This window comes from Grammomys surdaster, unplaced genomic scaffold (genome assembly GCF_004785775.1).
Source record: "Grammomys surdaster isolate TR1022 unplaced genomic scaffold, NIH_TR_1.0 241, whole genome shotgun sequence".
Lineage (NCBI taxonomy): Eukaryota > Metazoa > Chordata > Mammalia > Rodentia > Muridae > Grammomys > Grammomys surdaster.
In genome coordinates this window covers 5,789,861-5,810,472 of record NW_021604686.1, presented here as the reverse complement: position 1 = coordinate 5,810,472, position 20,612 = coordinate 5,789,861, and the positions used below count along the sequence as shown (strand labels likewise).

Below are 20,612 nucleotides of genomic sequence, written 5' to 3'. Positions count from 1 at the left end.
CCTCAGATCTAGAACAGATCAACAGAGAGCTGATACGGTCCTAGCTACCTTGGGAAATAAACGAATGGTGGGCCCTGGCCCTGCTTGTGCTGGAGTGGGATCAGACAGGACAGAAACAGGGGCCAGAGGTCTGCCCACCACCTCTGGCAGCTCTTTGGAGATACTTTCCTCAAAATGCTTCTGAGTCCAGCCTTTGACTCCATTTGGAGAGTGCGGGGGCGGGGGGTGTCTCCCAAAGGGTATTCAGAGTGACAGGACTTGGATATCGTGCCTTTCGAGGGCATTTAAGCATCTGGGAGCAGGGTACCAACCAACTAGCCTTACTTGAACCAGGTATAGGACTATACCCTGGAAAGCTGAGGCCGGTGGTAAAGTCCGTGTAGGACACTAGTCACAGTATAGGACACTGGCCACAGGGCTCATCACAGTTGCAGATGAAGACCAAGACCCTCCTCAGGTGTGGCAGAGGACCATTTTCCCACTGGAAAAGGAGTACCTGGTCCCTGTGATCTGATCCCTGTCCCCAGGTCAGCGGAGAAGGCCTGTTAACCCTCCCAGCTGGATCAGTATGAGAGGGAGGGCGGGGCTTGGGCTTCAGGAAACACAGCCACATGAGGCAGAAGAGGAAAGAGATGAAAGAAGGCCTTACCTCCTGTGACAAAAAAGGCATAATCTGGGCTAGAATCGTGTTCAGTCTCTTTGCAATCTCTGTCTGTAAAGGAAGAGAGACCACAAATCAAGTCACTGAAATACTGAGTGAGACAGACAGACGGACGTTCGGACGGACAGACGGACAGACAGACAGACAGATAGTCAGTCTCTCTCTCTCCCCCCCCCACCCACTCACTCACCCACCGCACTGTGATTATGTGTTAGAAAGCTACCATTTCACAGGGGAGGCGGTCTATGTGAGACTTATGTTAGCAGCCTGACAACCTCCAGAAAGAATCCCTACTCTATCAAAACAAAAACCACTTCCGTATTCCAGAAAACCTGTGACAAACTGAAATCGAGGGCTGAGAGAACTGCAGTGCCCAACGATGCCCCAATTTAGAGGTCAAAGGCAAGAGAGGCCCAGCGCCTCAAGGAGTGAAGGGCTCTCCCAGGGCTAGCCTCATATGCAGTAGCATGTGCCCTCCTACCCCCATCCTTCATTTGGACCGTTTCCTCTAACCCCTGCAGTACGTAAGTCTTCAGTCCTTAGGGCCTAGTCTAAGAATGGATCCAGTGGTTTCCTACACCCTCTTAACCACGGAGCCATCTCCTCAGCCCCTCCCTACACCCTCATACAAGCTGGTCACACAACATCAGATCACTGCCCGCCCCAGCTTCCCAGCAAAGCCCATGTTTAAAATACAAAGAATTTCCAGTGGGACCATGTGTGGAGTGACTGAGATCTCAGATCAAGACAGCTGCTAAATGGTTAACTGAGCCCGGCAGGAAGGCCTGGGACGCTGACAGACAACTCTTGGAATTGGCTTTCTTATCTTGTCTGAACCCTGAGCAGCCAGGACGAAGGTCTCAGAGCAGCCTTCAAAGCTTTCACCAGCACTAGGCAATCTTTCTGACAAAACCATGACAACAGCCTTTTAAAAACCTGTGATCATCTGCATGTCAGATGATTCTGCATGCGAAATCTAGTGTGCCTCAGATAAAAACAATGCCCTCTGAAGTCTCACCAACAGACTCTGGCCTTGGGGAATTCCTGGGGCCAGCACCTCTTCCTAGTTTAAGAGTCGGGAGGCCACTGGGCATTAAAGAGAATGTCTCCCATTTTATGGAGAGAACAGGCCCTGACAGGAGCCTGATGGGTTTTAGCAGCCCTGTATCCTGTGGGGCCAGATGGTACAATCCAGAGAACCTGCCTAGTTCTTGGATAAGGACAGGGCCATGAGGGAACAGCTAGGTCTCCTCAGAAACAGGGCCAGTGTTACCCAGCAGGCACTGCTCTGTGCTTTTGTAGCAGAACAATTCTTTACTTTGAAGGACTGTCCCTCAAACTCCAGACCATCTTGTATCCGTGTGGTCCCCAATTTCAAAGATCTCTGAGAGTAGGCCAGGTAGCATTCCAGCTAAGAGATGGTGGGACCCACATTTGCACAATGGTGGCAGAGAGCAACAGAGATGACACACGTCAAGGTTTCTCAACCTCACTGGTCACAAATTGTTTGTTCCGTTGGGCTGTTCTCTGTATTGCAAGACTCTTAACCACAGAGACTCTGGCCTTTTTCAGGGATGTCGGTCATTCTTGCTCTAAGTAAGGGTTCTTGGAAGATCACTGTGTATAGTCTAAGTTAGCCTACGTAAACAGAAAGAAGTAAGTGTACCCCCCAAAACAGGACCCTTCTCACTTGCTCACAATGAATAGGGGAAGGGGGAGGAAGTTCTGAAATTGCTGAGCCAGCCTGCATCTCACTATGAACTGGCAGAGAACGAACAGCTAAGAACAGGACCTATAAAGGGCAAAACGACAACGCCCTTTGGCCCAACGTCATCATTTTGTATCACCAGCCCAGCTGCTGAGGAAGCACCCCGGGCCCAGGCACTCTGGCCTCACACAATCAGAGCAGCAATGACTAGAAAACCGTTCGTGCTCAATAAATATCTGGCCCAAGAATAACATTACTAGTACTCATTCTTTCTCTTGTCTGTGTGGTGTACCACATATATGTGCGTGTGTATGTGGTACACGTACGCTGCCTGCACACACATATATGTGCGTGTGTATCTGACATCTCATTTACTGAGACAGAATCCGTTAGTAAACCTGGAGCTCACCACTTCCGCTAGACTGACAAGCCAACGAGCTCCTAGGATCCTCCTGACTCTGCGAGCCCCAATCCTGGGTGGGAGATTCCCTCGGACACACCAGGCTCTTTCCTAGGCACTGGGATTCTGAACTCAGGTCCTCACGCTTACACAGCAAGGGTATGAGTGACTGAGCCGTGCCTCGGCTCTCTCGTGTCACTGCGTTTGTGTGCGTGTATATGTAGACTCCGTGCTGCAGTATGCCTATGCTATGATTCCCTATGTGGGTAACATCCTCGGAAGGGGCTGTGATGGAGGAAGTGTTGACAGTCAGCTGGGAGATGGAGGTGGGCAATGGCTTAAGCCCTTTAAAGAGGGTGAACGTCTATGCCAAGATGGGCCAGGCACAAGCCAGCTCGCTGGGTCTCTCGTTGCCCCCATCCATTCCCCAACACACAGTCAGAAGGCAGAGGCAGACTCTGATCCGGGCCAGCCATTTGACCTACTACAGCTCTCAAGGGTTTCAGACAGAGCTTCCATCCTCCACTAATCAGGTCAAGGGTCAGGGTCTTAGTGGTTAGAGAAAATTAAAAGATGTTGTATTCTCCTTCCCCCCAGCCTATAGGAAAGCTTGTGACTACTGGTTTCTTACAGGAAACTTCTCACACCTTACCGGATCTAGAGCCCAGCAATCCTCTATTCCTGAGAAAAGGGTCTACAGCCATGTTCCTGTCAAGGCCTGGCACCCTGGCCAAGTGACCACAGCTGGATTTGCTGAGGAGCCCTGTGGGTGGCTGAACTAAGCTGTCACTCCTCCTCTCCCTCCTCCTCCTCTTCTTCTTCCCTACTTCATCCGTCTTCCAGCACCACAAACACACACACCAACTGAGCACAGGAGCTGTCAGAACAACTCTCAAGAAGAACATTCAAGAAGCCTAGGGTATTGACACCTGGGCTCGAGCATGATAGAGAGGCCTCTGCCTGGCGGAAAGATCCTGACAAGTCACCAAGAGCACTTGGGGACTGGGGGAGATGCACACTACATCTGGAGAGCTTTTGCAACCACCAGACCTCACTGTCTGGGGCTTGAGCTGGCCTCTGTCTCTGTTACCTGTCTTACTCTCCTCTCCACACAGACGCACGGTCTGAGCCTTTCCTGTCTTTGTGCACAGGCTGCTGTGTACTCCAGTGAGTTCAAAGAGGAATAGGATAGTTACTTAGTGAACAATTTCTTAGGAGGGTTGTATTAGAACAGCAGTTCTCAATCTGTAGGTTGCTACCCCTTTGGGGGAGCATCTCAGATATTTCCATTACGATTCTTGGTTGGTTGGTTTGGTTTTTCTGTTTTCAAGAGAGTTTCTCTGTGTAGCCCTGGCTGTCCTAGAACTCACTTTGTAGAACAGGCTGGCCTTGAACTCACAGAGCTCTGCCTGCTTCTGCCTCCCAAGTAGGGGTAGGTAACTAGAATTAAAGGCATATGTCACCACAGCCTGGCTTACAATTCTTAAGAGTAATAAATTCCAGTTTTAAAGTAGCAATGAAAATAATTTTATAGTTGGGGCTCACCACAGTATAAGGAACTGTATTAAAGGGTAGTACCGTTAGGAAGGTTGAGAACCACTGTGTTAAACAAGGAAGGGAACCAGCTGCCCAGACAAAAACGCTTCGAAACATCTACCTAGCCCACTGCCACCAGCACTCTATGTACTAACCCTCACAGCCCTGCAGGAAGGCGCCTACTAACAGTCTATCTTCCAGAGGGGGAAACTGACACTCACCCATTAAGCGACTCCACTAAATGACTTCCGGCCAGGAAGCCAAACCTCAGTAGGTTGAGACAGCTCAGAGAAATGATTTTGAAAGAAAATCGACCGTCAAGGCTAATGATTGACAGCATTTCTGATTACAACAGCTGTCCAAACAACATTTGATCCAACTCAAACAACCTCCCAGCACCCGATCCAAAAAAAAAAAAAAAATGGGGGACAAGAATCTAGATGTGTGACTTCGACAGTTAAGACAGGTCACACACCACACAAGAGCTAATGCATGCACTAGGAAACTCCCGGTGCTCAGGCACAACATGCTACCAGTGTGGCAGCTAGGGTCAGGCATAGCCCCATCCTCCCTGCCTCCTGAGCACACAGGCATGGCTCTCTGCAGGTAAGCCTGGTCTTCAGATCTACCTGAGAGGTGGTGGGAGGAGAAGATGGCTTGCTTTGAACATTCTGGGGAAAGGTGTCTGGGGAGGCTGCTTTGGCTTTTTCAAAGTGCTTTTTAAGTACAGTTCAAAGGTGGCAGCGTTGCAGGTAGAAAGAAAGATACTGCTGCTGCGGGCTACTAATTTCTGAGACAGATGGAAGACAGGGAAGGGCCCTAGTCCTGCTTGACACATTGGGAATCTGCACTACCAATAGGGTGTCTGTTGAGATTGTTAGGCAAATAAAAGGCAGGAAACAACATTGTGTGTGTGTGTGGGGGGGGCAGTGTCAATTCCCAAAGAGCATTCAGTTCCCTGTGCCTTCGGAGCCTCAGTCCCAGATCCCCCTCCTCATGAAAGATCTCCCACAACATCGGGCGCCAGAGACTGAAGGTTCGTGAATACCCTAAAATTGCGTGCCTGGCTGTCAGAGCAATCTGCTACCTGCATCTGCTCCAACTTTAGACCGCCCCGACCCCTGATCTATGACACTGAGGTAAGGAGGGTCTGGCGTCAACCCTTAGCCCTCACCCCCAGCTGCTGCAGGCTCTTCAGCATCCAGTCAGTCTTTGGCTTCCTTTAGCTGGCCATGCTTGACATAGTAGTACACAGTGTCTCTGACAGTCACTCCACTAGACCATCTCATCACTAGTTAGCTTTAAGCTGCCTGGTCGCTTGTGCCGGAGGACAACGAGAGCTCATTTCATTTTAACCTCAGCCAGACCAAAAGGGAGGAAGGGGGGGGGTTGCCACGTTTAAAGAGCACTCAAAGCTCTAAAGCCGAAAGAATGACCCAGCTTCTACTCCCAGATGTCTCCGCCAAGTTTAAGCAAACCACTTCTCCTCTCCAGGCTTTCTTTCACGTTACTTGGATACGCGAGAAGGGCAAACCGGGCGGCTCATTTAGGTCTCGGGGGCCATATTCAGACTTTAGACGGCCACACACTTCTGGACCGGCCTGATTTGGTATGTGACCTCTGATTTCCCATTTCCTCACACGGCTCTGCTAAACGGAGAGCCCCAGGAATGCCTACAGGGACGAGCAGTGGGGGTGTACAAAGACACACCCTGACAGCCGGATGAATGGCGGACAATGGGCAAGCCTGCGGTACTCCCTAGGTCCTGAAGTCCAATCTTCCCTTGAGCCATTCAATCTGCCCAACACCTAAGCTGCATGCAATACTTCAAAGCCACACTGAACCAATGACTGTCCAACCCAGTTGTGTCTAGCCTACCGCTACGATCTCAGGAGAGTCAGAATCCTGTCTTTCAACATCCAGTCCTGCATTTGAAGTAGGGTGTCAAATCAGCTCTGGGGTGCCCCCCCCCCATTTCAGCCAGGTTTTACCTACCAAGTTCTTGGAGCAACTAAAGCAAACCTGTGTCATCCTGAATTTAAAAAAAAGAAGAGTTTGGGGTGTAGATGGATGTGGCTCTGGCCTTTACCTTCCCAGAAGCCAGGTTCCATAACCGCCCAGCAAGCAAGTATTAGAAGATTCCAGAACAAAATGTCTGGGCACTTTTGATTTGACATATCCCTTGTTATTTCCTGAGCAATTCTAAATTGATAGCTCCTCAATTACTGAATAAGATGGCGCCTACCCTTGGCCTGGCAGTTTCTCCTTGGGTTGAGACAGGTGGTATTTATCAACAAAGGAAAGAAAATCAGGGGCAGGGGAGGAACAAGGAAGCTAACAAAAGCCAGGGTGGCGTTCCCAGGGCCATTCCCTCCATGCTACAAACCCCGCTGAGGAGTAAGAAAGGGATAAATGACCCATTTAGCAGCCTGGGAGATGATGCTTGCTGCTTCCGGAGGCAGAGGGAAGGGAGGGGGTGCTGGTTTACATCACAGATTGCTTGGTGATAGGTAAGCCTCCTTAAAGGCTCTCTTAGCACTGACATATTGATCAAATTACATATAACTACAACACCATTAAATATTTACGCCCTCTGAGGAAGCCTGCTGGAGTCTTTATGCTAGGAAGACTGAGTACAGGGAAGTGCCCGTGTCTCCGCATGACCCCGAAGATCTCTGTCTCACAGGGCAGAAATGGCAAGGCTGGCCCGCGACGACCGACGACCAACACCTCCTGCATCAGCCCCCGTGCCCTTCCCATGAGAGGAAGGAACAATGAGGAGGGCAGAGAGGAAGGAAGTCACGAGGGCCTCCCCAGCCAGAGAGCCTGGGGTTTCTGAGTGGTGACATGACCCTTCTAGGCACTTTCCTGAAAGCAATGGGCCTTCCTTGTTCTTGTAAGAAGCCTGCATGCCAGGCAAAGCGAGAGTGGGAGGGGCTGAGGAGGAAGGAATTGCAACTCAGTCTGGAGCCCGCACCCATCCAGGGGCTGTCCTCCCACTGGGCCTTTCTGCAGCATGGAGGAGGGGGGGTACAGCACGCTGAGGGCTCTTAGAAACACAGGGGTGGAGGGGAAGCACCCCACTTGGTAAGACAGAACAGAGCCTGATGACAAGCCCCGTCTCTCCCTGGGCTCTAAGACTCCTTAAGACCTCCATTTCTCTAACCCTCACTTTCCACCCGTCCAGCTTCCTGTTAACAAGATCCAATAATCTTTAAATATTTGTTCACTTTAATTTCTTGGTTCCCAAACACATTAAACTGCTTGCCTCCCGCCCCCTGTGAACGGAGACAGCTCTCAAAGAGCCTGCTTGTACGGAGAGAACAGAGGGGGCTTTTCAGACTACACCTTCCCCCAAGCTGCCCACTCATCCACAAGATTCCCCCTCCCCTCTCCTCAGTCCTCCCCTTGGATAACCCCCTGTTCCCTCCCCCACCTTCCCAGACTCCAATGGCCAACTCCTGTGAGGAGGAAAAAATTCTCAATTCATCCCTGTAGGGTTGCCATGGCAACCCCCAGCCACCTAACCCCCACCCTTGGAGCATTATGCAAATCTCCCCCCCTTACCCCTCAACAGGCTGTAAAAGTCACATTACCCTTGCTGAGGCAGCTCATTAAATTTTGGGGGTCTCCTCACCAGGTCAGGGTCACAAATGGAACCAACTGCTTTGACATTTTGAGGACAGGTACTCACTGGGAAACCAAGGTAGCCCGCAGCAGACCGAGTAGGCAGAAACAGAGCTCTGTTCTATTTGCTCTCACAAGCATGGTGCACGTCCCCCTCCTTACATTAAAATTCAGAGGGTCAGCGGTCAGGGTCAGTTCAGGCGCTGTCTCACCATCTACTGGCTCTCAAACCAACTTTTCAGACAGAGAGAAGAAAACCTCCCACCTCGAAGATGCAGTGGATGAGGTCCAGAGAGGGCAAGGAATCGCTCTCCACAGAGCAAGTCGAAGGCAACCAAATCTCCCAGGTCTAGAGCCTAATTCTTCCCTTACACCAAGGGTCTTCTCAACCAGTGCTATCGAATTCTGGTTCTTAGAAGACAGGACAGTCAGCAATGTCTGCAAACATCTGTCAGGACCACAGCCGTGCTGCTGACAGCCAACCAGTGGGTAAGAGTCCCAGGGCAGGCTAATTTCAACCCAATGCAGGCACTTTTTTTTTTTAACTGAATTCATAAAAGGTTTTATATAAAGACATCTGGGCGCTGGAACCAAAGCCCAAAGTGGTTCTGAGTCAGGGATCATGATATGGCCCAGGTGCCACACAGGGCCTAGTCCAACCGGATGTAAATTAAATCTAAGGCTCAGTTCTTCAGCCACCACAGGGCCACATTTCAATTGCTCGACAGTCCACGTAGCTGATGGCAACCATGTTGGGCAACGAAGAAAACATGGCACTTCCACGGCTGTGAAAAATTCTAGACAACTCCGCTATTCTAGCAGGTAGGATCATTACCCATCCTACCACTCACAAAATCACACAGAGGCCAAGCAGCTGTTCAGAGTCACACTGGTAGGGTACAAAAGGCACAGACACCCATATTTGTGAGACTCCAACGCTTCACTCTAGCTGTCCGGAGAATCCCATCCCCCCACTCCCCAAACTCCTGGTTCTCTCTCTCTAGAGGACCTGGACTCCCTGAGAGAAAACTCCAAATCTGCTGACACCTCCATTCTCACCTATATAAAAATGGCTGTCAGAAACCCTCCCCAATCCTGTAGGCCTGGGAAATGGCCCCAGGCTTTTGCCATAGGAGTTTAAGGTATCTGCAAAGAAGTAGTCTCTTGGGAAGCAGGGTAAGATTCAAGTGAAAGAACAGGGTGGGGGAAAGCTAAAGGCTACAGAACACCCCTCCCCCTTTAGGCTATGACATAAAAGCTTCTGTCAAATCCACACAGGCGGACCCTGGCAGCAGAGGGCAGCTGCTGGTGACTCTGACTCAAGGAAGTCCTTCACTTCCTATGGGATGACCTGTGAGATCCCTAAACCTGACTGGCAGAGGCAGGAGCTGTTAAGAGCTAAAATTCCTCCAGGCTGGTCCCCAGGACTTCTACTCTGAGGCAAAGCTAAACTGGGCTATAGTCTCCTCCTAGAGAGAAAGCAAAGGAAGGAGTCTCTGCTAGAAAAAATAGTAGTGAGGACCCAAGACACCGGTCTAGGCTAAACTGCCTTCCTCTTCCCCTGGCTCCTGAAGCATTGCCTGGCTGACCAATGTTCTTGGCTTCCAACCTGGAATCAAGAAAGAACTTATGGTCTTGGGGAGTGGAGGTGGCCTTGTTCTCTCTTTCACTTACATGGCTACTGGACTGGGTGGAGTTCAAAGCCTTCAGTAAGCCAGAAGGAGGTGTCCCGCCTGGCCCAGGTTGTACTGCACAGTCCCTTGAGACCATGGGATAGGGAAGAACCCTGGCTGACTTTGTCTCTCCATCTGAGCGAAGATGGACCTTTCCGGTACAAATTAAAGAAGTTTAAACATGGTCAGAGTCATTCTCAGAATTACAAGCAACCAACCCAAACCTGGAAGAGGTTGTAATGCCAAGATAAACAAAGGCCAAGCCCTAGGAACTCTACCACCAAAAGCCAAGGTAAGGCAAGCCTGCTTCCTCTCACAACCCAGACAGGGCAGTGTCACCTGGCGCTTCCTCATTCTTGTCTCCACACCTCAGTTTTATCACCCCCTTCTCCCATCTTCCTCCTCTTCCCCCTTTGACTTGAGATGAGATAGCAAGAAAACAAACAGAAAATACTTTCCAAATCAAGGTGCAGGTCACTGACCACCCTTTTACAATCACCACCTTGGTGAGCATACAATCAAAAAGGGAACACTAGACCACAGCCTCCGAGTCACCTACAGAATGTCACCTCACTGCCAGGCAGGCAGCAAGGCCCAGTCAACACAAAACATTCCAGTTCTTCAGTCCTGAGCTCCACACCCCCCACCGCACCCCACCACACCCAAATTGACAGGCGAGCCCCCTCCAGGCACAAACAGGTCATCTCCACACCCAGCTCTTCAGGTATCTGATATGCTTGTTCTGGAAGCAAACGCCCCAGTATTTCCGAAGAAAATGCCTCATCTGCTTGGCAATCAAGCGCTGCAGGAATCTCAAGTGGCTGTATTACCTTCGTCTATGACATGTGCACAATCCCCAGTTTTGTGTCCATATGCAAAGATGTAGTAAGAGCTATCTCAGAACTTCAGACTGTCACTCAAGGCGTGTGTGGGGAAGGGGAAGGGACTCAGGCTCCAATTTTTTTGCTAAGAGAACTTGTCTATGGAAAGAAGTGAAGATCATTTACAGCTAAACTCCAGCTGCTGACAGATCTTCCCTGCCTCTGGACTCCTACCCTTCCCATCACTAGGTACTTGGGTTCGTACTTTGCCACTCATGGTGGATGAACTGAAGAAAAAGGGGATCTCTTGCCCAGTAAAATCTCCAGAGTTACCAGAGATCTCCTCTGGCTCCTCTCAAGCTTGGTACAACCTTTCAATTAAGAATACCAGTCCCTCCGTGCTCACCCTCCTGGTTTCCAGACAAGCCCCTCAGACCCAAGGGCACTGCAGAACGGTGGGCCTCCGGGAATCTGACCTGACAGGGAGATCTGGCACCCAGTTTGGCTCTTTTCTCCATGCCCAGTCACGGCAGCCTCCACACTCAGCCACAGCTCAGAAGCCCAAATCCCCAAGTCTCTGACTGACATGCAACATGTCCAGCCAACAAAAGGACTTGAAAACTCTATGCCAACCAGCACGAGAGTCTCTGCTCTGGTGTCAGCAGGGAAAGGCTGACCTTGTGGGCTTTGGGTCTGGAGTAGATGATGCCCTAAGCGAGCCCAGTGGATTTCTGCCACTGTGCTCAGAGTACATCATTCCTCTTCTGTAAGTTCGCTCAGCCCCAGCTGGAGGGGAGCCTTTATTCTGAAAGGCCAGAGAGAGAAGAAGGAGCCAAGAGGAGGAGGAGAGGTACAAGAGAAGGAAGAAAGCATCTTGGATGTGTCTCAGAGATCGTTTGTTGAAAACAAGATATTGTCCCTTTAAGCATATAAAAACAAGGCCCTCGAGCCTGCAGTTCTCACTCTGGTACACAATTATGGGTGCTTTCAGCTGTCTACCACTGCCTCAAGTGCGCTCTTAAGCCAGACTGTCAATGGCATGTTGAAAGCTATTTTGCTGGCTGCTATCATTAATAGGAAAGTGGAGAGCCGGGCTGATGAGAATTAAATATGGGGGAGGGGCAGGTCATACCCAGTCATTACAGAATTACCAGTACGAGGAAGGAGACAATGCCACTTTGGGGAATAGAGTTCAAACCAAAGCAGGATGGTGGGGAAGCAGACAGGGGAGGCCGCACATTCGCAGGGAGCCTCCCCCCACCCCCACCCCCTGCCAGATGGACCGGGGCCAGCCCTAGAGAGCCATATGGGGACAGAGGGAGCCACTGAGTTGCGCATGTGAGGGTGGAGAGGCCTTCGGATAATGCTGTGCTGCATACCTATCACCACCTTCTCAGTTCTCAAGTGCGGGGGTGAGGGGGGCACCTGCCCTCCCCCAATCCACTTGTCCTGACTGTGGCTTCCTGAATGTACTTCACTGCTGTCCCTGGAGCTGTTGTCACCTGGGAGGAGCTCTGTAAGGTTCCACTCAAGTAACAGTCCTCCTGCAGGGACACCCTCTGACCAGCTCTGCTTTCCCGGGAAGAGTGAAGCAAGTGTTGTGGCGGCAGTGTTAGCGCTTACCTCACCGCATCGCAATTACTTATTTAGAGGCCTGATGCCCCAGTGGAGGGAATGGTGTCTTATTCAGCTGTGTAACCAACCCCGGCCCACACCCAGCACATCCCAGACCCCTAATAACCGTTTTGGGAATGACTCCAACTCTCTCATTTTGCTGAGGAGACTATGCTGAACCACAGAGAGAGTCTGCAGACCAGCAGGCAGCCCACAATTACAACCCCCCACTTCCTTCCCAGGGCTCTGTGCAGTGTAGGGCCACCCAACTGCCCACAACCCAAAGAAGGAAACCCCACGTGTTTACTGAGCACCTATTACATACAGTGTGTGCTTGGCAAAGGGGCCTGCATCCTCCATAGCTTTGAGATGAAAGAGGTTCATACTGTGTTGTGCTGGATCACAGGGGTGAGCCCCGCTGAGAGCAGTTTATCACCTCCTGGCTCCTGGTGTCCTGAGATTTTATACAGTGATACAGAAAAACATTTGCCTCTATGGAAAGACCTATATTTTTGTATTCCTCGGCCAACTCTCTCTCCCTTCCCTTCAACAATGTGGAATTGAGGACCACAGTAAAGAAGCCCCTAAGTGAATGAGACCCTTCCTGGATGGAGGAAGGATTCCAAAGAAGAGGGGAGAGAGAAGAAACTCTTGGTAACCACACAATCCTGCTTCAGAAGAACTTATGGAATAGATTTGGAAGTAGGGTTTCCCAGCAGGCTTGTCTACCTTCATTTAGTACTAGGGTCGTCTCATTGGTCAGACGTACAAGAAGGAAAAGACTCGGGGGACGTACAGAAAGCTTTTCTCAGTACACCTCTATCGTCTACCACAGACAAGGGATCCACCAAAGCCTGAGAGGCAGCCTTGAGGGGTAGGTCACCCTCTAGCTAGATGGGACAAGGTAAAAAGAGCTTCAGGCTCAGTAATTCCCAAGGTACAGCAAAGATGGTACCCTGATGGGGAGATCACACAACCCCCATGAGTCCAAGGAGGAGCCACAAGGCAGCTCAAGTGCAAGAACACCGTGTGGGTGAATGAAGGAGCCCCCGGGAAAGAAGTAAATTTCACAGCTCAACCCAGACGCCATACAAACAGGCACTGCCCTAGTACCAGGGCCTGCATCCCCATCCTATTGCCACCAAAGTCTGTCAACTCTTTGGCATGGTCTTTCCAGAAAACTGTTGCCTGTGGTCGGTCTTCAGTCCTCAGTCCTGTGTAGATGGCCACCTTGTGGCCAGGGTAAAACGGTCAGGGTTTTTACTACCCTCAACTCATCTGTGAACCTGCCCTCTGTCTTATTACCAAACACACAATCATTAGCTGTGCAAATAGCTGGCAAGTGGGGACAGGACTGTGGACACAGAACATTCAGCTGACATGGTTATACAACCCCAAATGGGGTACTTTGGACTCTGGTGTAGCCAAGTTTGCAGTCTGAGCCTGGCTGGATAATAGCACGGGACAAGCAGAGGTAATTAAAGACACAGCATGCTATGAGTTACCAAAAGGGGCTGGCTCCAGGAGTCCTGGGGTAAAGAGGGCAAGTCTGCAATAGCAGCATTCATTCCGACCACCTGTGACTGTGGAAGTCTGGGTATGCCAGCTCCAGTCTCTGAGCCTACTTTCTTCATCCATGACTTCAAAGGTTTGGATAAGAAGCCAAAGCGCTCCCTCTTCCAGCTCTGGGGCTCTGGGACTTGCTTGGGTTACTGAAAATAGTGACTGTCTAATATTGGCATGATGCTGCCCCCAAATCAAAATGCCTCTAGTCAGCTTGCCAAACATCAGTGCTCACCAACAGAGGGTGAAAGGCCGGCCTGCCGGCTTCCCCCAGCACCATGTCTCAAAGCCACTGCCATGACAGTTGCTCTGGAGTCTGTTTCTAAGCTGGCTTTGTCATCTGCTGCTGACACTGGAAAGGCGCTGCAGGAACAAGACGGGGACTGATGAGCCGGTCAGCCATCATCGCTTCCCTGGCCCTCACTGAGCTGAATCATCCTTGACACTCTGCCTGGAAGCAGGAGCCTGGGGGAGGTGGTGACCTCTTCAAGTCACAGGCCAGGCCTGTGATTCTGTAATCTTTGCTTTACCATAATTAGGGAGGGAGGCAGAAGAGTAGGAGGGCCCATTTATTACTTCTCTGAGATTTGACAGCTTGGAAGAGAGATTGGGGGAGGGGGGGGAGCTGAGGGGAGACAGAAAAACAGCCAGGGACAGAGCCAGCCACAGTGAGTTTAACCTCTCAGTAAAATAAAAACGGGCTGGACGTACCTCATCAGCTGCCCACTGTCAATACTAGGGACCATCTGGCAGAACGAAAGGTTCTCAGCTAATTGGTATTTCCCATGGAGCCAGAAGAGCTTTTGAAAAAATATGTGGTGGTGTTGGAAGTGTGTGTGTGTGTGTGTTGTGCGTGTGCGTGTGCGTAGGTTGAGGATGACCAGATACACTTTTCCCAAGGTGCTAGCTCTGTAGACTATTATATAAAAGTACATTCAGTCTCCACCCCCACCCCTACTCGCTTAAAGATGAAGAATCCAGCCTGTTTGTTCCAGGCAGATGTAATCACACAGTCAAGTCTAGAGGGCAGGACACTGCATGAATAATTCAAGCACTCCAGTCACTTGATTGTGTGTGCAGATAAAACACCAGTCAACCGCTAAACAGGTCAGCTGATAAACTTGTTTGCTCAGGCCTAACCACCATCCGCCAAATGCACCCGGGACCCACACTACAATTAGTGGCAGGGTTTTCTTCTACAAAACCTTGCAAGCCTAGGGAGTGGCCAGCACGCCATTAGGTCAGGGGTGTACAGCCCTGTTTCCCAGTCAGGGTTTCTCCACCTCTTTGCCTCTTTGTTCTGACACAGCCACAGGGTGAGTTCACCCAACCCAGAGACTGCTCAGCCTGCATTCGTGCTGGGAAGGGGCTGAAAGGCAGAGGTAAGGCACCTGGAGCAAAGGGCTCAGCTGCAGAACGCTGAGGCCCTGAAAAAAGCCTCTAGGTCTTGCCATGCCGGCTTCCTGGTTGCCTTGGTTTCACCACTTATTAAAAAAGAGGGCAAAGATCCCTCTCTCCCACCACTGGCTGAGAGGATTAAAGACAATGTGGCCAGATCTCAGGCACTCTCCCATCTTAGAACTCTGAGGAATGGCCAGAGATCCCAGATGGACACAGCTGCTCTGTATATAAACCCCACTACCAAGAGAACATTGAGACGCTTAGCTCTTCTGAGTTCATAGCATCCCCAGGGCTCAGAATAGCTTTGCTCTGCCAGCCAAGGTAACTTCTTTGTGCCAAACAACCATGTGTTCAGACACAGGCACCACCACCCATGCAGCCCTCAACATGCAAGGACATATTACACCTTAATTAGAAGCTCTTACAACAACAACTACTGCTATAAATTTTGAACCTGGGTGCAATTACCCTCTTTAAAACACGCCCAAGATACTATTCACAAGGAGGGGGAGAACTGGAGAAAGCAAGGAAGTGTCGGTACCTTGAACTGTGCATAAATAACCCCCCCCCAAGTCCTTAAAACACCTGAGACTCTGAACCAGTTCTACCTAGAATGAGGCAGAACCCATTTCTGGTCTGTCCTCTCCAGAATCTTCTTTATACATAAAGCCATGTCTGTTTATTATTTCTGTGGGCCAAGAACCCAAAATGTGGCAGCCTCCTTGTGTGCATGCTTAGGGAACCAATTCCTCAGGAAACCACAGATGGCTTCCCATATCACTGACTAAACACCGGACCCTCTCTGGCTACCCAGCGGCAGGACTCCCTACAGGAAGGGAAAAGAAACTAGATTCAAACGTGTCTATAAGAAGCCACTGGAGCGGGCAGGAATCTGCACACTTCCCCTTGGGGTCACCTGTCCTTCTCACCTGCCCTGGGCCCTACCCCCTTTTAAAGAGCAAAAATTTAAACCTTGTAAATGACTGTTAATTTAGAGCAGAAAATCCATTCAAGTCACGGTCACCAAAGGCTAGAGTGAGTCAACAGCCTTCTGAGATTTCAAGAACACCAATTGTTAAAAAGAACAACCGGCCTGCGCCATTTATACGTGCCAAGTGGAAAGCTAATCGTCCGCCAAGCCAAATTATAGGCAGCCTCTCCTTGGAACACAAATAGACAAACAGGCCTCTCCCACAGCCTGGCCTAGCTCAGGACTAGCTACTGATATGCAGGAGATAAAGAGTGTTTGTATTTGCTGGGTTTGAGGTATACTGTTATTACAGGGTGACAAGGTGAGGTAGTTTACATACCCATCAAAGGATACCACACTAGCTAAACTGGTTTGACTTCAGGATTACAAAGCTGAGCTCAACTGCCAGCCGGCTCAAAAGGCCTGGTGAGGCTGGCCCCTGGGCAAGTTACTTCACCCCTGGGCTTCAGCTTCCTCCTGTGAAATGGGACACAGCTGCCTTCAAATAAAGAGTTGAGAAACTCGCTCCTAAATGCAAGGCACGAGGATTGCATTTCACTCTGGCTTTAAGTTTTTTAGGCCGTTAGTGGCTTCATTCCCTTACATTTCGACAGCTCAGCCTGGCTTTTAAGGCCCTTGAAGTGTATGTAAACTTATCAAGGCAGTAAGTCTCCCCCACCCCCGCACAAGAAAAAAAAAGAAATGGGGAGGGGAGGTAGGTGCACGAGAAACTCTGCCTGTGTTTCATTTTTGAGAATTTTACACTGAAACAGATAAAAGCAGACAGCCAACGCTCTACCTCCAGGGGTCACACAGAACCCAGGGGAGCTACTGGCCAACTTTCCCTTTGGTCCTTTATGTACTCAGATCCCAGACCAGGCCTAAGTTCACAAATGCTAAAAGCTCAACATAACCCTGCAACTGTCCTAGGCACCAGGCATTCATTCAGAGCACTCACAGAACAGTTACCCTTCAAGGCCAAGTGGGAATACCAAAAGAACCAGGCTGATTTTCAAGTGAGAGGCCACCCCTAGGAAGAAATCGCGCATCTCCTGATTTAAATATATATTATTTATATAAGAAGGAAAGCACTTACCTGCTTGTGCATTTCAATATTCAAGCCATAGGACATCTCATAGTACTACAAAACAAAAAAAGGGGGGTCATTAACAGGCAACACAGGACACTTCCCATTTTACCCCTCCCCCCCAAGGCTTTAACCTAACCCTTCATTGGGTCCAAAGTCACTAAAGTCCACCCACCCACAAAGGCAGTCTATGGGGGTATAAGGCTGACAGGGGGAAGTGGCCAAGTGTTCCTCTCCACTCAGATCATTATATTCAAAAATAAGAAGAGCTGGGCTTCCCTTCCCACAGGCACCCCATGTACCATATATGCTGTTTATACAAGGTGCGGGCTCTACAGGGAACGCTGCATACCCGCCTCCTCTTGTCCTCTGAGAGTAGGTGAGCACTGGGTGGAAGGTCTCTTATGTGGAAAGCCTGCTGCCCGCCTGCCCTTAAGTGACTGCCATACCCGCTCCCAAAGATGTCAACTTGAACTCAGGGTTAAAAGATGATCTAACTGGGGGAGGAGAGGACCAGACTCTCAACAGAGGCTTTAAAAGGTTCCTCCAAACTGGAAAAACTCTGGGGAAGGAAAGTAGGCGCTTCTGTCCTAGCTAGATCCCAGCTGCCACACAAAAGTTTCCGAACACTCCCAGGAGGAGTGATTCAAGAGGGATTTTTATACAACCCTGACACGGGCTCTTCCAACTCTTATGTTGCTAACCAGTTTAAGGCAACCAGCCCTTTGGGAAACCTTCAAAACACAACTGAAATGCTCTTTACAAAGGTGGCCAGGAATGTGGGTTTGTTTCTCTTTCGGCCGGTCCTCCAAGTGGTAGGGAAGAGGAAGCTGAAGAAAAGAGTCCTCCAGGGGGCTGTCCTGAAGTTGGGCCTAGCTCTAGCCTGCGTCTGTCCCAGCTGGACCCAAAGCCTGGATGCCCTGCCCTGCCCTCCCTCCGCCCTGCTGCGGGCTGCCTCTCACCATCACATAATGGCGCTGCATCTCTGTCTTCTCGTTCGCCAGCTTGTCGTACTCCACTTTGAGGCTGTGAGGGCAGGAGGAGACTCTCAGGCCTGGCGCCTAAAAGGCCACCTTCGAGACCCGGACCCTAGGGTCTCAGAGAGCCACTTCACTTGCCCGGCACCCTGAGTATCCCCATTATCCAGCATCGTCCAGGCAATGAGGATGGCTGCCCACCACCCGGAGCTTGGCAGTACCAACTCCAAACTTCCCTAGATCTGGCGAGGGGACTCGTCTCGGCCACGCGGGGGCAGGCCCAGACGCCAGCGCCAAGACCCCGACCCTCGACAGGGCGGGCTTTGGGAGCTGGGCGACCGCGGAACGCAAAGGGTTAAGGCTGCGCGCTCGGTGAGGGGAAACAAAAGGCGGAGGCCCAGCCGCCCCGCCGCCGGGGGTCGACGTCCCCCCCCTCGGCCCCGCGGGGGGTAGCAGGAGCGCGCAAGGCCGCCCTCCTCGCCAGCCCGGGGCCACCCCCCACCCGCCTTACCTGTGATACTGAGCTTGCAGGAACTGGAATTCGTCTTTGATCCTGTCACAGGACTCGGCCACAGTGAATTTAAATCCCGGCTGCCCGGGTTGATGGGGTGCCTGGAGCCCACAAGGACGACATAGGGGAGAGGAGTGGGCACATCAGAAGGGCTCCACGCGGCCCCGTGCCTCCTCCGGGTCCCTGGCCCCTCCCCGCCGGGAGCCACCGGTTAGGCCACCACCCACAGCCCAGAACCTTCCCAGCAAGTTTTTCAACGCTCTCCCGACGGGGCCGGGAAGCGGGCATCCCGACCACCCCCAAAGCCAGAAGGGCTCCCGCGGCTAAGTGCTGAGGGAGCGAGTTGGATGACTTAGGAGAGGGGCCCGGGGCTGGAGCCAGCGTCCCCCTCCAACGCAGGCCGCCCGGGCCACTCGAGCGCAATTACCCTTGGCTCTCTACGGCGCCCCCACCCACCCAGCCCCTTTGTGTGAGCGCACACACGCGCGCGCGCACCATAAAGGTAGCAACAAGCAAAATGGAGGTACTAGATAAACTGCCTCGTTTACCCTGCCATGATAGATGCTTAAATAAGCCTAGTTGCAATTACTCACCGGATGTCTGCCTTGCGGATACATGGCAGGGAGGGGTCGCGATTCCGAGAGCTTGGAAGCGCTGAGAGCCCGAGCAGGGGACGTGCGGGGGAGGGGGGAGGCGAGCCCGAGCGGGGGGCGGCCGGGGAACCGAGAGCTCGCCCCCGGCCCCCCCAGCCCGCTCTCGCAGCGAAATCCCAGAGTCGGGCGTGCGCCCCAAGTGCAGACAAAGAGCGGCGGAGCGAGCGGCAAAGTCGTCGGCGGGCTCGCGCTTTGTGCGCCTAGGGCTCGGCCGGCTGCGGCCGGCCGCCTTCCCCAGGCTGCGTGGACAGTGTCAGAAGCCGGGTCTGCGTGGACATCATCGGCACCCTGGCGGCTCCAGTGCGGGATCCCGAGGCCGGGAGGGCTTGGGGGGGGGTTTCTCCTGTCCCCTCACGGGTCGATCACCACGATGAGGCTGGAGGGGGGCGCGTCTGGGCAGCCCGGAGCATCCGGGGCGCGCAGGTCAGATCCCAGAGGCGGTCGGGCCCGGAGCTCGCGGCGAGAAGAGAAAGGAAGCAGGCCACCGAGGTGACGGCTTGAGGACCGTGGGTGAGGGCTAGAGCCCAGCGAGGGCGCTTCGACGCCCCCCCCCCCCGGAGAGGAGAGCCTGCTGTTCCGTCTGCTCCTGTCGCTGCCGCCAGCCCTTCCCAGGGCCGAGGAAGAACTCCGGGCTCAGTCGGTGCAAATAATACGCCCTGGCATCCTAACTCCAACCGGCATAGGAAACCTCGGCGAAGGGGTCCTCTCGCTCTCAAGTGGATCGGCCGCGTCTCTGGCGAGGAGCGGTCGGCGTCTCTGCCGCCTAGGAGCGCGCAGGCTGGAGAGCACCGGAGGGGGAGACGTAGCCCGAGCCCGGGAGCTCTGCGGCTTCTTTCCTTCCTCCCAGCCTGGCTCTCCTCTCCGCGCCGCGACAAACCCCCAAAACACACAAACACACGCACTCAACACACACACGTACACGCACTCAAAAAAAAAAAAGTGCCTCGGACCTGCGGATACCACACACAGACAGGCGAAGGGGGCCGAGCACGAGGTCTGAACTGCCGCGAGAGCAGTTCCAAATAGGGACTGAAAAGTAACAAAATAATGTGGCGGCTTCGCCTAGCGTTGGCCAATGGGAGTGCGAGGCTCCCACGTGGGGCCACGGGACTCGGACTGCGACTGGGCGCCGCCGGGCGCGACGTCACAATGCCCTCTTGTGTCTAAAACTATGCATGAAAAGTAGCAATCAGGCCCTACCCGCTGGTGACTTTCGCTTGGGAGTGAAAAACAGCGCTCCTCACATCAGGAATTAACCGAAAGACATATAATAAATAGATATATATTATAGTCCTGGGCTGCTAGGGTTTTTTTTCCTCTTTTTTTCCCACGATCTACTAGCAAATAATTATTTGGCGGGAGGGGAGAAAGAGAAAACGAATAACAACAAAAGGAAAAAAAAAAGGACAA

At 51.9% G+C, this 20,612-nt stretch overlaps 1 protein-coding gene across 12 annotated transcripts in view; it reads right to left on the bottom strand.

Annotated features, from left to right (window-relative positions):
- The window catches only part of Tle3 (TLE family member 3, transcriptional corepressor), a 44,507-nt gene extending 24,274 nt beyond the window's left edge, over positions 1 to 20,233 (bottom strand). For 9 of the 12 annotated variants that reach the window (XM_028774587.1, XM_028774586.1, XM_028774588.1 and 6 more), the window contains exons 1-5: positions 19,143 to 20,210; positions 18,550 to 18,650; positions 18,024 to 18,087; positions 17,071 to 17,115; positions 650 to 712 (exon numbers count right to left, since the gene is read on the bottom strand). In XM_028774587.1, the coding sequence (XP_028630420.1) occupies positions 650 to 712; positions 17,071 to 17,115; positions 18,024 to 18,087; positions 18,550 to 18,650; positions 19,143 to 19,166 (297 nt within the window). In that variant the 5' untranslated portion in view covers positions 19,167 to 20,210. Of the gene's footprint in view, positions 1 to 649; positions 713 to 17,070; positions 17,116 to 18,023; positions 18,088 to 18,549; positions 18,651 to 19,142 lie in introns of all 12 variants that reach the window. The other 3 variants (XM_028774584.1, XM_028774589.1, XM_028774595.1) reach the window with 1 other exon arrangement.
- Between the last annotated feature and the right edge of the window lie 379 nt (positions 20,234 to 20,612).